The sequence below is a fragment of the Canis lupus genome, chromosome 20 (assembly GCF_011100685.1).
Source record: "Canis lupus familiaris isolate Mischka breed German Shepherd chromosome 20, alternate assembly UU_Cfam_GSD_1.0, whole genome shotgun sequence".
NCBI classification, from domain to species: domain Eukaryota; kingdom Metazoa; phylum Chordata; class Mammalia; order Carnivora; family Canidae; genus Canis; species Canis lupus.
The window spans coordinates 47,356,063-47,368,489 of NC_049241.1; the positions used below are offsets into that span (position 1 = coordinate 47,356,063).

General features: G+C 59.7%; 1 protein-coding gene across 1 annotated transcript in view; it reads left to right on the plus strand.

The window, feature by feature from the left end:
- The first annotated feature begins 2,080 nt into the window (after positions 1–2,080).
- NOTCH3 (notch receptor 3) overlaps positions 2,081–12,427 on the plus strand; it is a 33,157-nt gene continuing 22,810 nt past the window's right edge. Inside the window, exons 1-10 of the mRNA XM_038567021.1 lie at positions 2,081–2,198; positions 4,681–4,759; positions 8,195–8,337; positions 8,417–8,755; positions 8,851–8,973; positions 9,059–9,292; positions 10,324–10,479; positions 10,570–10,755; positions 11,413–11,526; positions 11,949–12,062. Coding sequence (XP_038422949.1) covers positions 2,081–2,198; positions 4,681–4,759; positions 8,195–8,337; positions 8,417–8,755; positions 8,851–8,973; positions 9,059–9,292; positions 10,324–10,479; positions 10,570–10,755; positions 11,413–11,526; positions 11,949–12,062 — 1,606 coding nt within the window. The remainder of the gene's footprint in view (positions 2,199–4,680; positions 4,760–8,194; positions 8,338–8,416; positions 8,756–8,850; positions 8,974–9,058; positions 9,293–10,323; positions 10,480–10,569; positions 10,756–11,412; positions 11,527–11,948; positions 12,063–12,427) is intronic.

Sequence of the window (12,427 nt, forward strand, 5' to 3'; positions counted from 1 at the left end):
CTCTGCCCCTCCCCCTGCATGCACAGGCTCTCTCTAAATAAATAAATAAATAAAAACTTAAAACATTTTTTAAAAAGGCACCTAGAGAGAGAAAGAGAGAGAGGGAGTGTGTGTGTGTCCGTATACATATATATGATTATAGAGCAAATGTAGCAAAATGTGGAAGGAGTTGGTGAATTTGGGCAAAGGGCATATGGAAATTACAGTATTCTTTTTTTAAAATTTTTTTAAAGATTTTATTTTATTTATTCATGAGAGACACATACCGAAAGAGAGAGAAGCAGAGACGCAGGCAGAGGGAGAAGCAGGCTCCATTCAGGGAGCCCGACGTGGGACTCGATCCCAGGTCTCCAGGATCAGGCCCTGGGCTGAAGGCGGCGCTAAGCCACTGAGCCACCCAGGCTGCCCCTACAGTATTCTTTAATTATCTGATAGAAAGAGTGAGAGAGAGCACATGAGCAGAGTGAGGGGGCAGAGGGAGAAGTAGTCTCCCCCCTGAGCAGGGAGCCAAAAGTGGGACTCGATCTGGGGACTCTGGGGATCATGGCCTGAGTCAAAGGCAGTCACTCAACCCACTGAGCCACCCAGGTACCCTGGAAATTACGCTATTCTACGTTTGAAATTATTTTAAAATAAAAAGGTTAAGAGTTGCCTGAAGATTTCGGGGTACCCTTGTGACTCTCTCCCACCATGGCTTAGCCTCAGTGTTCAGCTGCTCTTAGGGCATCCCCAGGCCCCATGGCTTCAGCACCTCATCCCCAAACCATTCCCCAACCCTGCAGCCTCACCCCCAAGCCAAATACCAGGGGGACAGCCTGGCTTCCTTGTCCTTCTCCTCCTCCTAGCTAGTGTGACCCCTGGCCTGTCCACTCCTCCTCCTTTCTCTGCTTCCTCCTGTGGGTGCAGGCCTGTGTCTCTGCTGTTAGATTTTTCCCTCTAATTAATCCTTCTTGGCTGAGCACTGCTCGACCCTCCTCTGGGGAGCCCTCTCAGGGGGAGGAAGGCCTACCCCCACCCCCTGGAACAAGGCAGACATAGAGCCAGAGCTTTATACTTACTTGTTGAATAAATGAACAAATAAGTAACTACCCTGAGGCAGAGCCCTCACCAACCCCTCTAGATGCCCTTCCCAGACTCTACGCCTCTCTCTGGCCCAGCTCTGAACCCGCGGTGCTGGGGGTGGCGGGTGAGGGTCTGTGTCCAGCTTTTTCTTCCCCAGAGTGAGAGCCCCTCCAGGGTTGGGCTTGGGGCCTCTTGGGGTCCCCATTATCGCCACAGAGACAGAGTGGGCTGCTCCGTGGCTTTGTAGCATGACTGATGTTGGAAAAGGCAGCTGATCAAATGGAGCAAGGCTGAACAGCAAAGCTGTGTAGGGTTTGGGTGGTGCTGGGGCCTGGGGTGGACCTCTGGAGTTCACACAGAGTGGAGAAGAGTTTTCTAGGAGAGCTGAGAGTAAGAAGGTGTGTGTGTGTGTGTGTGTGTGTGTTTGCCCACATGCTTGAGGCTCCTTCCTAATGTGTGTCTAAGGTCTGAGGCTGGGAATGCTGCGACAGGCTCAAGGCCTGGCTGGGCCTGAGCTTTGGGTTTGTGTTCTGTGCTTTAAGTCCCCATGAAGCTCTGTGAATGCGCCTGCCTCTGTGTATGGTGGCTGTGTGTGCATGAGCTTCTCAGGACGTGCTTGCCCTCGATTTTGGGGTATCTGCAGGTCTGTGTTTGTGCCCCGGCTCTGTGTGTGCCCGCGCTCTGAGTGCGTGTTGGGAGCCCGGGTGTTCACGAAGCCGGCGTGTCTGTCACTGCGGGGTCAGCCCATGCTTCACTGCACCGCCCGCCTGAATTTCTGCGGGTCTGCGGGTCCCAGGCTGCGTGGGTGGAGGGTGGGCAGGGACCCCGGGAGGCCGGTAGGGGGGGTGCGGGGGAGCTCTGGGCCGGCCCCGGGGCGGGGCGAGCAGCCCAGGGCTGGGGGCGGGGCGGCCCGGCAGCCTCACTTCGGCGAAGTTGGCGGCGCGGAGGCTGGCCCGGGACGCGCCCGGAGCCCAGGGAAGGAGGGAGGAGGGAGGAGGGAGGGTCGCGGCTGGCCGCCATGGGGCCGGGGACCCGGGGTCGCCGCCGCCGCCGTCGCCCGATGTCGCCGCCGCCGCCACTGCCGCCCGTGCGGGCGCTGCCCCTCTTGCTACTGCTAGCGGGGCCCGGGGCTGCAGGTGAGGGACTGGGACCCGGCGGGCGGGACTGGGTGGGTGGGTGGGGGAGGGTAAGAGCAGCTGAAGCCCCCCCGAGTCTGGGGCTGGGGGTCTGGCCTAGGAGCCAAGGAGCAGAGCAGGGGCAGGGAGCGCAGGAGCCCGGGGGCTGCGTGCCAGCCCCCGGGGCGGGGGGGGCAGGGGCTCCATGGGGGAGGGGGCAGGGCCCCGAGGTCCGCAGAATAGGGGCGCAGGAGCGATCGGAGTTGGGGACGAGGGACCCAGAAATGAGGGACTGGGAGTTTGAGGTGCGGGGATCAAGGGCGCAAGATCGGGGGCACCAAGAGTCTGGGGCTCGCTCCCAACGCACGTCCGCCTGGAGTCCTGGGAAGGTCACGACTGGAGCCCCAGGACCCCCAGGCTGGGGACCCCTCGCACAAAAGCCCCCCTACACACCCAGGGCTGGCCTGGCCGGGCGGGGGACGCGAAGGGGGCGCGAAGTTCTCGGAGCTCCGAACTCGGGGAAAAACTTCTCAGGCCGGAGCGCCGCAAGACCCGGAGCCGGAGCCGGAGCCGGAGCCCGAGCCCGAGCCCCAGCCCGAGCCCCAGCGGCGCCCGCGCCCCTCTCGCCGCCCGCGGCCCCGCTCCCTCCCTGGACGCCGCCCCCGCGAGGGGAGGGAAAGCGGGGGCGGGGGGCGCCAGCCCACGTGCTCCTCCGGCTCGGGCGCCGGTCGGCTCCGGCCGAGCCCCTCCCCCGCGGCCGGGCCCCCCGCCCCTCCCGCCCCTCCCCCGCCCCGCTCTCCCTTCCCCCGCTCGGGACAATGGCCGCGCCGTCTAGACACCCCCTCCCCCCGGGCCGGCCTCGCGCTTTCTCTGCCAGACAAAGCGGGACGGGCGGCGGGGCCCGGGCGGGGGCTGCGGGGGCTGCGGGGGCTGCGGGGGCTGCGGGGGCGCACACCCCCAAGGGAGGCCCGGCCGGGGATCAGGGACGCGGGCCCAGCCGCCCCGGCCCGGGGTCCCGGGGAGCCGCCGTGGGGCTCGGCGCCGGGAGGGAGCGACCGACCGACCGGGCAGGATCGGGCAGGAGCCGCCGCCCCCGCGGGCCCGGCGCGCACACACTGGGCCTGTCACACACTCGCCCGCACACACAGCTCTGGGTCACACATGCGGATGGAGACGTGCGCACACACACGCACGCACACTGCGCCCTGACACGCTTGCACACCCGCCGATCGCCGGCCCCAGGCTTCGTGCACGTTGCCTGCACACATTCAGACACACACGGACACAGATTCAAGGCATGCCTGCACCCGGTTTATACACGCAGACAGACAGGCACACCTCACCCATACACAGACACACCTGGGAATGCGCTGGTCCCACACAGACGCACAGCTCTGTGCCCAGATAAACCGCTCACGTGCTCGGGCCCACAGCAGCTCCAGCCTGCACACAGAAGGTACAGGCATCTGGACACGCGTGTACTTTAAGAATACACACGTGGCTCCCATGGCCCACAGTTGGTGAGTCCCACAGTCTGCATTTCGAGGCCCCTGTCTGGGGTGGTAACTTCTGTGTCTGTCCACTGAGGAAGGGGACACATGTCCTGTGGTCCTATTCTCCTGTCCAGCTCAACTTGTTCTGTCTCCTCTCCATCTCTGGACATCTGTCCCCTCTCTGTGTTGTCCTGCTTTTAGTTGCCTTTTTTGTGTGTCTCCGTTTTTCTCTATCTCCCTCCATCTCTCTCTTCCCATCTCTCTATCTGTGACACACGCGCGTGCACACACACACAGAGGTCCTACACCTGCCAGCACACTCGATTCTCCACCAGCTCACACCCAGACACACCCCGGACCAGTCTGGCAGGAGAGTTAGACTGCCACGCCCCCGAGGGACACAACCCTCAGGGATGGGGACGCTGGACAGGGCAGCACATGCCTAGTGCCAGCTGCTCCTCCCTTCAACCCACACCCCATCCCTACAGCACCCAGTGCTGGCTGTGCAGGGGCTACAGGCCTTGGCCTCTCTCACCAGAGCACCATGCATGTCTTCCCACCTGGGGTAGATGCCCAACATCAGGGCAAGGGAGACCCATGGCCCCAGGCCTCCTTGCCTCTGCCCTCTCCATTACCCTGGGATCTGGGCACACAGCCCCAGACCTCCCTTCAACACTCAGCACCCCTCACTTCCTGCCTCTCCACACACACACCCCCCATTCTGGCAGCTTCCTGAGTCCCCACATCTGGCACAAGTCAGCACCTCCTCCTGCCCGCCCCTGCCTTGTGGTTCCCAGGGCTTGAGCTGGCAGGGACAGCTGCAGCCCCAACAGCTGGGGCCAGGGCGGGGGGCCGTGGGAACTGTGGATGCAGGGGCTCCATGCACCCACACAGACACCCCCAGCCCGTTGCAGCTGTTGCCTGGGGGAGGGAAGGATGGGCTCTGTCACTCTGAGCTGGGGTTCCTGGGTGCCTGGTTGACCCCCCATTTTCCTTTTGCTCCCACACAGCACCCCCTTGCCTGGACGGAAGCCCGTGTATGAATGGAGGTCGCTGCACCCAGTTGCCCTCCCGGGAGGCTGCCTGCCTGTGAGTGCCTGGCTCTGAGCCATCAGTGGGTCCTGTGTGGGGAGGTGGTCTGTGTTCTCCCTTGGCCTCTGTGCACCGTAGATGCTTCTGCCACTTCCTACATGTGTATGTTTTGGGGAACCTCTAGAATGGGGTTAAGAACTGAGGAAGGTTGAGAGCAGGGGCTCTGCAGTCTGCCTGGCCTGGGTTCAGATCCCACATGGTGTTGCTGACTGCCTGGGACTTAAACTCTTAAAGCTTCAGTGTTGTGGTCTGGAAAACAGGTGCACTAACCCCCACTTCACAGAGTTCTTGGCTGCCTGAGGTCACATGTAAAGACTCTGATGGAGGTAGTTATTATTCAATCAACAGATCTTCAGGGACCAATGGCAGTGGCTTGGCAGTAGTGGGTATACCAATTACATCCTCCCATTTCTCAATATTTAGTGTTGGGGGTACAGAGGCCTGTAATCCAGCCCTGCTCTGTCACTTTCTTGCTGTGTGACCTTGGGTTAGCCACTTCTCTCTGGATCTCATTGCATCTGTGACATAGGAGTGCTTTTCCCTGGCATGTGACCATGAAGGGGTTCAAGAATGCATTTGTTGGATAATGTAAGGAAAGACAGAGGGTTGGGAGTAGCAGAGCAGAGGCAGGGAAAGCACTGAGCAGAGGGGGACAGAAGTCCATTTGAATTCTGGGCTCTGGGATACCTTGAGCAAGTGCTTTGAGCTCTCTGAATCTGTTTTTGCATCTGGAAAATGGGGGCAATTATAGTTCCTCCTTTACGGGGTTGATTGTAAAGATCGAGAGACACTTCATATGATGAACTCAGCAAAGTGCTCAGCGTACTTATATAAGTGTAAGTGCTCCATAAATTGGGAGGATGATGAAGATGATGATTATTAATAATAATGGCAGGGGTACAGGAATACATGCCATAAAGGGGAACGTCCCAAGGTTTTGGGGAAATGCTTGGTTCCTTTTATAATATTGTCATTAGTAATCGTAGCCATTGACTGATTCACTAATGTATTCGTTTATTCAACAACATGTGTGCCAAGCTGGACGGGTCGGGGGTGACTTTTGATCCTGGAGAGCCCCTTTGAAGTTACACACTGCACTTTGACTGGAGTCCCACTTGGGCTCACCCAGGTGGGGGGTTAGCCTGGCTGAGCGGGTTCCTCAGGTTGGGAGTCCGCGATGGTGGGGGTGGGGGAAGTGTGACCTTATCTGGAGCTACTCACCTGGGAGGCGGAGCCGCGGGGCCGGGCGCCTGCTCAGTGGAGCTCGGCACCTGGAATACAGCCGACAGGTGAATGCTGCCGCCGCTGCCCCGCCCCTTAACAGGTGAATCACCAGCGCGCGCGGCCGCCCGGAGCCCGGATTACCCGGAGTGGAGCGGCCTGTCCCCAGAGCTGGGCGGGGGGAACCACTCCCCACGGGCCCCCATCTCCTTCCAGATTCTAAATATTGGGGTCTTTTCAGGAACGCCCCAATATGTCAGGCTTCCGTGGACCCCCCCCTTAGCCTCTTCCTCAAAGTAGCCTCCCAAGCCCTCATCTCTGCCTCCCAATCTTCACCGCATCCCCTCCCCTCCTCTCCCCTCCCCTCCCCTCCCCTCCCCTCCCCTCCCCTCCCCACCCCTCCCCTCCCCTCCCCTCCCCTCCCGCCGACCCCCAGCCCAGTCTGCGCTCCCCCTGTCGGTTTCCCCCAAAGCCCAGGCTGTGAGGCGGGGCGCGGGCGGAGGCTGGAACCGGCCCGACCGGTCGGCAGGGGAGCGGGGCGCAGAGCGTGGGAACCCGCCCGGGGCGCCGGGAGGGGGCCGCGCGGCCGCGCCCTGCCCGGCGGTGGGACCGCCAGTCCCCGGCGCCCGGCGCAGCGCGCCCCCTCCCGGCGCACAGTCGCGACGCAAGTCCTAGCCCTGCGGGTCGAGGGGATCCCTTTGGGGAGGGGCTCGGAGCCTGGGCCCCCCTTCTTAGCACCATCGGCACCCCTGCCGTGCCGTGCTCTGGCCTGTTTCGCGGGGGGGCCGGGGTGCGGGGAGTCTTGTGGGTGACGCTAGGGACTGAGTCAGCTCTGAGCTTAGAGGGAGGCACCGCGCGGGGGGGGGGGGTGGGCAGCGTCGGGGGCGGGGCCTTGGACCCTCTGGCCAGTCCAAACCCTCCCCGCCCCCCTGCACCGCCACCGCCACCGCCACCGCCACCGCCACCGCCACCGCCACCGCCACCGTGCCCCTCTCGAGGTTTCCAGCCTCGAGACCAAGGGCTCTATTCCCCTCATCCTCAAGGTTGCCTTGGTGGGCTTGGGGAAGGGGCCGCAGGCCAAGGACTCCATCCCAGTAAGAGGGCGCCAGCATTGGTGTCCCCCTCCTGCTCCCAATGGCAGGAAGGGTTGTAGGTGCCTCCAGGAAAGGGGTGGAGGATTTGTGAGACTTCCCCTCTCTGTCCGAGATGCCGTCTGTGAACTGCCCTGTGGATTTGGGTCTGAATGTGTGCCAGGCCAGTATGTGGAACCGGCCGCCCCGCCGTGTCGTCCGTGTGTTTCTGAGTCTGTCTGCGTGCTTGAGTGGTTGTCTCCTGGAATCTGAGACTTTGCATTCACTGCTCCCTCTGCCCGGAAGGCCCTTCCTCACACAGCCCCACGGCCCCCTCGCTCACCTTCCTCGGGCTGAAGATATCAGGTTTGCCGTCCGTTGTCACTCATCTCCCTTATTCTGGGTCGTAGTGTCCTGGCTGCCATAACAGACCACCCAAAGCTGGGTGGTTTAAAACAACAGACATTTATTCTCACAGTTCTGGAGGCCAGAGGTCTGAAGTCGGTGTTGGCAGCCACGCCGTCTCCAGCGGCCTCACAGGAGAGTCCTTCCTGGCCTCTTCCACCTCCTAGCAACTTCAGGCGCTCCTTGGCTTGTGGGTGCAACACTCCGATGTCTGCTTCTGTCATCACATGGTCTTCTCTTTCTCCCAAGCCTCCCTCTGCCAATGGATTTAGGGCCCATTTTGAAAATCCAGGATGATCTCATCTGTGATATCTTTCACTTAGTTACAACCGCAAAGACTCTTTTTTTCCAAATAAGGTCAGAGTCACAGGTTCTGGGACATGGGCATTTCTCTTCTGGGGCCATCACGCAAACCCATTGAACTCTTCACGGCCTTTACCATCCCATGCCGGCATGTTATATCGTTATTTGTGTATCTTCTCTTGGCCCAACTTGGCTGCGAGCATAAAGAGGGTGGGGATGACTTTTATTGTGTCTGTGACTGTATTCCTATTGCTAAGAACACAGTAGGTACTCAGGGAATATTGGTTGCATGAATGAACGAGGCGTGTGCCCATTTGTTGGGCTGTTTGCTTGTGTGTTTCTTGCCTTTCACGTGTGTGTATCTCGGGGTCTGGGATGCTCCTGCCCAGTACCATCCTAGTACTGCTCTGTACTAAGCTGTCTCTGCCCACAGGTGCCCGCCGGGATGGGTGGGCGAGCGGTGCCAGCTGGAGGACCCCTGCCATTCGGGCCCCTGCGCTGGCCGTGGCGTCTGCCAGAGTTCCGTGGTGGCAGGCGCCGCCCGCTTCTCCTGCCGGTGCCCCCGTGGCTTCCGAGGTAAGGGATGGTCTGGAGGGGAGCCCGGGGCAGGCAAGGGTGTGAAGAGCCCAAGCTCACCCTCTCCTGGTCCCTCCAGGTCCCGACTGCTCCCTGCCGGACCCCTGCCTCAGCAGCCCTTGTACCCATGGGGCCCGCTGCTCGGTGGGGCCCGATGGCCGCTACATCTGCTCCTGCCCGCCTGGCTACCAGGGCCGCAGCTGCCGAAGTGATGTGGATGAGTGCCGGGTGCCAGGGCCCTGCCGCCACGGCGGCACCTGCCTCAACACACCCGGTTCCTTCCGCTGCCAGTGCCCAGCTGGCTACACGGGGCCACTGTGTGAGAATCCTGCCGTGCCCTGTGCCCCCTCGCCGTGCCGTAACGGGGGCACATGCAGACAGAGTGGCGATCTCACCTATGACTGCGCCTGCCTTCCTGGTGAGGGAGCTGTGCCCTGGGGGGGGGGCAGCAGGAGCACAGGGACAGCTGGCCAGCCTGGCAGTGACCATCTTTGCCTCCTCCTCTCATGCCAGGGTTCGAGGGCCAGAACTGTGAAGTGAATGTGGATGACTGTCCAGGGCACCGATGTCTAAATGGGGGGACGTGTGTGGATGGCGTCAACACCTACAACTGCCAGTGTCCTCCTGAATGGACAGGTGAGCACCAGGGCTAAAGACAGCCAGGTGGCAGACGTTGGGTGGGCATGCAGCGGGTATGGACTGGTGTGTCTGTATGCCACAGGCCAATTCTGCACGGAGGACGTGGATGAATGCCAGCTGCAGCCCAACGCTTGCCACAATGGGGGCACCTGCTTCAACACTCTGGGTGGCCACAGCTGTGTGTGTGTCAATGGCTGGACAGGCGAGAGCTGCAGTCAGAATATCGATGACTGTGCCACGGCTGTGTGCTTCCACGGGGCCACCTGCCATGACCGTGTGGCCTCGTTCTACTGTGCCTGTCCCATGGGAAAGACTGGTGAGTGGCCATTTTCCTCATAGGCAGCAGGGAGCCATTGATGGTTCTATAGTGGGGGCGGAGATGGAGTCTGACTTGAGTGTGAGAATGATTATGCTGGAGGCCAGATTTGGGGTGCAGGCTGAGCCTGGGAGAGGCCTAAGTAGAGGCTCGCCCACAGTCCAGGGCAGTAGCCCTCGAAATAGAGAGCTATCCTGTGACTGAGAAGGAGATGGGACCTTTGCAAGTGGCAAAGGTCAGGGAAGGTGTTTGGGAGGGGGACTTGGATATGGACAACAGGTCATGTCAGGCAGAGGATGCTGTAGAAGCAAAGGGTTAAAGGTGTATAATCAGAAAAGGGAGTCAACAGATTTTAAAACAATATGTGGATATTTCCAACTCATTTTCAGTACATTTTTTTTAAGTTTTTATTTATTTATGATAGTCACACACACAGAGAGAGAGAGAGAGAGAGAGGCAGAGACACAGGCAGAGGGAGAAGCAGGCTCCATGCACCGGGAGCCCGACGTGGGATTCGATCCTGGGTCTCCAGGATTGCGCCCTGGGCCAAAGGCGGGCGCTAAACCGCTGCGCCACCCAGGGATCCCTCCAACTCATTTTCAAATGATTCAGAAAAAAATACATAAAGCTTACAATAGTTGAGTCTAAGTGGTAGGTGTATGCATCAACTTTGTGTTACATTTGAAAATTTTCATAATAAACGATTGGGAAAAATAGCTACTGAATACACCGCAGGTTAATAAAAACAAAACACAAAACAACGAGTGGGGGATGTGGGACTTTGGGCAGAGCTGGAGGGTCCACTCTTTTAAAAAAAAAAAATTTATTGATTTATTCATGAGAGACACAGAGAGAGAGAGAGGCAGGGACACAGGCAGAGGGAGAAGCAGGCGCCATGCAGGGAGCCCAACGTGGGATTCGATCCCAGGTTTCCAGGATCACAACCTGGGTCGAAGGCAGGCGCTAAACCGCTGAGCCACCCAGGGATCCCCTGGAGGGTCTGCTCTTGAACTCTGCCTACCCCTTTCCAGGACTTCTGTGTCATCTGGATGATGCCTGTGTCAGCAACCCCTGTCACGAGGATGCTATCTGTGACACGAACCCTGTGAATGGCCGGGCCATCTGCACCTGTCCACCAGGCTTTACTGGCGGGGCATGTGACCAGGATGTGGATGAGTGCTCCATTGGTGAGGGGAGCGCCGTCTGAGAGTTGAGAGGGAGGTGAGAGGCTGGTCCTTAGCCACCCATGCTCACGCTGGGGGGACCTATTCCTGCAGGCGCCAACCCATGTGAGCACCTGGGCCGGTGCGTGAACACACAGGGCTCATTCCTGTGCCAGTGTGGCCGTGGCTACACTGGCCCGCGCTGCGAAACTGATGTCAACGAGTGCCTATCCGGGCCCTGCCGCAACCAGGCCACGTGCCTCGACCGTATTGGCCAGTTCACCTGTATCTGCATGGCAGGTGCGTGGTGGGTGTGGCCAGGGCGGAGCCTGAGGCTGTGGCCAAGGCCAGGGAAGCCTGCAGGCCACAACGAGGGTTCCTCCCACCTGGGTGAAACTGTGTCTGGAACGCGACCCCCAGGGACTGAAGCCTGGGATGAGTAGGAGGCTAGGCCAGAGCAGAATCTTTGTGGGAGGCTAGGGCCGTAGTCAGATGGGGTCCATAGAATCTCAGATGGGCTGGGAGTAGAGTCTGTGCCTCAGGACCCACTGGGGGGCTGGGGATGATATGAGGGCGCGACCAGGGGCTGGAGTGAATCAAGGAGGAGCCTGTAGACAGCCTGGCACTAACACTGGGGTGGGATTGAGGCCTGGCCCAAGACTGTGGGGGGGCCCTGGGGCTGGTAGCTGAGAACTCGGTATAGTGTGACTACTGCAGAGGGAATAGAGTGGTTTGAAGGCAAGGCCCATGTGGAATCTTAGAATCCTTGGGCCAGTCAGGCCCACATGACAGTCCACCGTGAGGCCAAAAGCTGAATCTGGCATTGGGCTGGGCGACAAGGCCAAGCAAGGCTCTGGGGGACTATCTCTGAGTAAGAAAGGGAATCCTCTCCCGCTTGTTCTCCCTTTGGACAGAGGCTAACCCCCACCGCCCTAATACCCCTCCCTCACTCCCTAGGCTTTACAGGCACCTACTGTGAGGTGGACATGGATGAGTGTCAGAGTAGCCCATGTGTCAACGGTGGGATCTGCAAAGACAGAGTCAACGGCTTCAGCTGCACCTGCCCCTCAGGTGAGGACCCTGGGCCAGGGAGCCTGAAAAAGACAGGTCCCCGCAGAGGCAAAGGCTCTAGGGGCACCTATAAGACCATGTTAGTGGATAACTATCATGAAAGAAACCACATGCTATGAAAAACATTGAAATTAATTTAAAACTAAATTAGGGTGCTGGGTGGGTCAGTCGTTAAGCATCTGATTCTTGATCTCGGCCCAGGTCTTGATCTCAGGGTGGTGAGTTCAAGCCCTGCGTTGGGCTCCACGCTGGGCGCCGAGCCTACTTAAAAAACAAACAGGCAAAAAAACAAAAACAAAAAAACCCACACAAAACTAAGTAAATGATGATCCTACTCATCTCACCCGAACAAGACAGGGCTGGCAAGGGGGGACTTCTCTGACCCTATCTGAGCCTCTGTCCATCCCACTCCCCACCCTAAGGCTTCAGCGGGGCCATGTGTCAGCTGGATGTGGATGAGTGTGCAAGCACACCCTGCCGGAATGGAGCCAAGTGTGTAGACCAGCCCGATGGCTACGAATGCCGCTGCGCAGAGGGTGAGAGGGCGGGGCGGCCTAGTGTCTGGAGGCGGGGCAGGGGAGGGGGAAGGCAGAAAACAGCCCTGAGGAAAATGTGTGTGTGTGGGGGGGCTGCAGCAAGGCGGGACCAATGATGGAGGTGAGCCTAGGGGCGGGGCCAACAGGTCTGGCCCAGACTGGGTGTGCTGAGGTAGAGTCCCACGTGTCTCCATTTCCAAGTCCAGAGCGGAGAGTGAGGGGAGCAGGGTTGCTAGTGTAAGGACTGGAGGCGGGATTACGGCTGGGGACGGGGTGTATCTGCGGAGGTGTCTTGGGGGGGCTAGTCCTGGAGCTTGTAGCTGGCTAGAGTTAGGGTGCGGGGCCTAGGCCGAGCCCACCTCCCG